Source organism: Hibiscus syriacus, unplaced genomic scaffold (assembly GCF_006381635.1).
Source record: "Hibiscus syriacus cultivar Baekdansim isolate YM2019G1 unplaced genomic scaffold, ASM638163v2 tig00110156_pilon, whole genome shotgun sequence".
NCBI lineage: Eukaryota > Viridiplantae > Streptophyta > Magnoliopsida > Malvales > Malvaceae > Hibiscus > Hibiscus syriacus.
This window is the reverse complement of record NW_024062606.1, coordinates 3,402,376-3,403,541: the sequence shown is the minus strand read 5'-3', so window position 1 is coordinate 3,403,541 and position 1,166 is coordinate 3,402,376. Positions and strand designations below refer to the sequence as shown.

The window sequence follows — 1,166 nt, the reverse complement described above, 5'->3', positions numbered from 1 at the left end:
TATTAATTTTAATGTCAATTAGATACTTAAATTTAGTCCAAAGCAACGTTGAAACTTGAAACTCAGTTATTCTTGCTCCTTAACACCATTACTTTGATCCTTCCTCAAATAATCCAAGCATATATCTCTGCCACTTCTGCACTTTTTCTATCAATCTCTTTGTCTATCTTGTTTAATTATTCATCCATCCATTCATCTTTCATCTTCTTTTTCAAATAATCTCATCTTTTTTTTTGAAATATGGAGATCAAACTTGCTAGTCATGAGCATCCAATGGGTTATCTTTGGTTTCATGAGAGCGATTACAAGAATTGTGATAAATGCAGAGAGGAAATTCGTGGAGCTGCCTATCCATGTGTAAGGTGCCAAGTTTGGTTGCACGAATTATGCGCCAAAGCTCTGCAACATCTACCTCGAGAGATTACACATCCTCTCCACTCTCACCACCATCTTGTACTAGATTGGTCTGGTCATGACGAAGAATTTACCTGCGACTTGTGTCTAAAAGTTTCTTCTGGCACCAGCTATGGCTGCTGTCGGTGCGATATCGAGGTCGATCTAGCATGCGCCTTTGCAGGTGGTGGTGATCATCAGACGAGACAGAGATCTGAGGATCACGAGGGGATTCAACACTACTGTCACCGCCACCAGCTGATCCTGTACAAATTTAGCAGTGCCGGTGAAACTGATTATAATTGTGGTTGGTGTGACAAGCCTTTAACCAACATTGTCTATGGTTGTAAAGGATGCAGTTTCTTCCTCCATGAATTCTGTGCTGACGAGATCCCGAAAACCTTGAAGCATCCATTCCATCCATCACATCTCCTCTTCGCTTGGGTTTTCATCACGACTTGAATTTAGATGTCAGAATGACACTATATTGCAACGCTTGTAGAAATGAGGTTGGAGACGAAAAATTCAAGGGCACAGCCAGCTATGGTTGCCAAGAATGCGGAGTCTACCTTGATATTGGCTGTGCAAAGCTCTTACCAACCCTTAAACACGAGTGCCACCACCACAGCCTCGCTTATTTTGGTCCAACTCTCGGAGGCATGTGCAAGATTCCAGATGCGACTCCTGCCATGAGATTTTTTCTGAAACAGATGAGATACAACGCCCTCTTCATCCCCAACATCAACTAATCCTCTGTGCTAGAGATCGAAATT

At 42.3% G+C, this 1,166-nt stretch overlaps 1 protein-coding gene across 1 annotated transcript; it reads left to right on the top strand.

Moving 5' to 3' along the window:
• Nucleotides 1-240: 240 nt before the first annotated feature.
• On the top strand, nucleotides 241-855 carry LOC120215832. Its single transcript, XM_039213378.1, has one exon. The coding sequence runs from the start codon at nucleotides 241-243 to the stop codon at nucleotides 853-855; it is 615 nt and encodes a 204-aa protein (XP_039069309.1).
• Nucleotides 856-1,166: the final 311 nt, after the last annotated feature.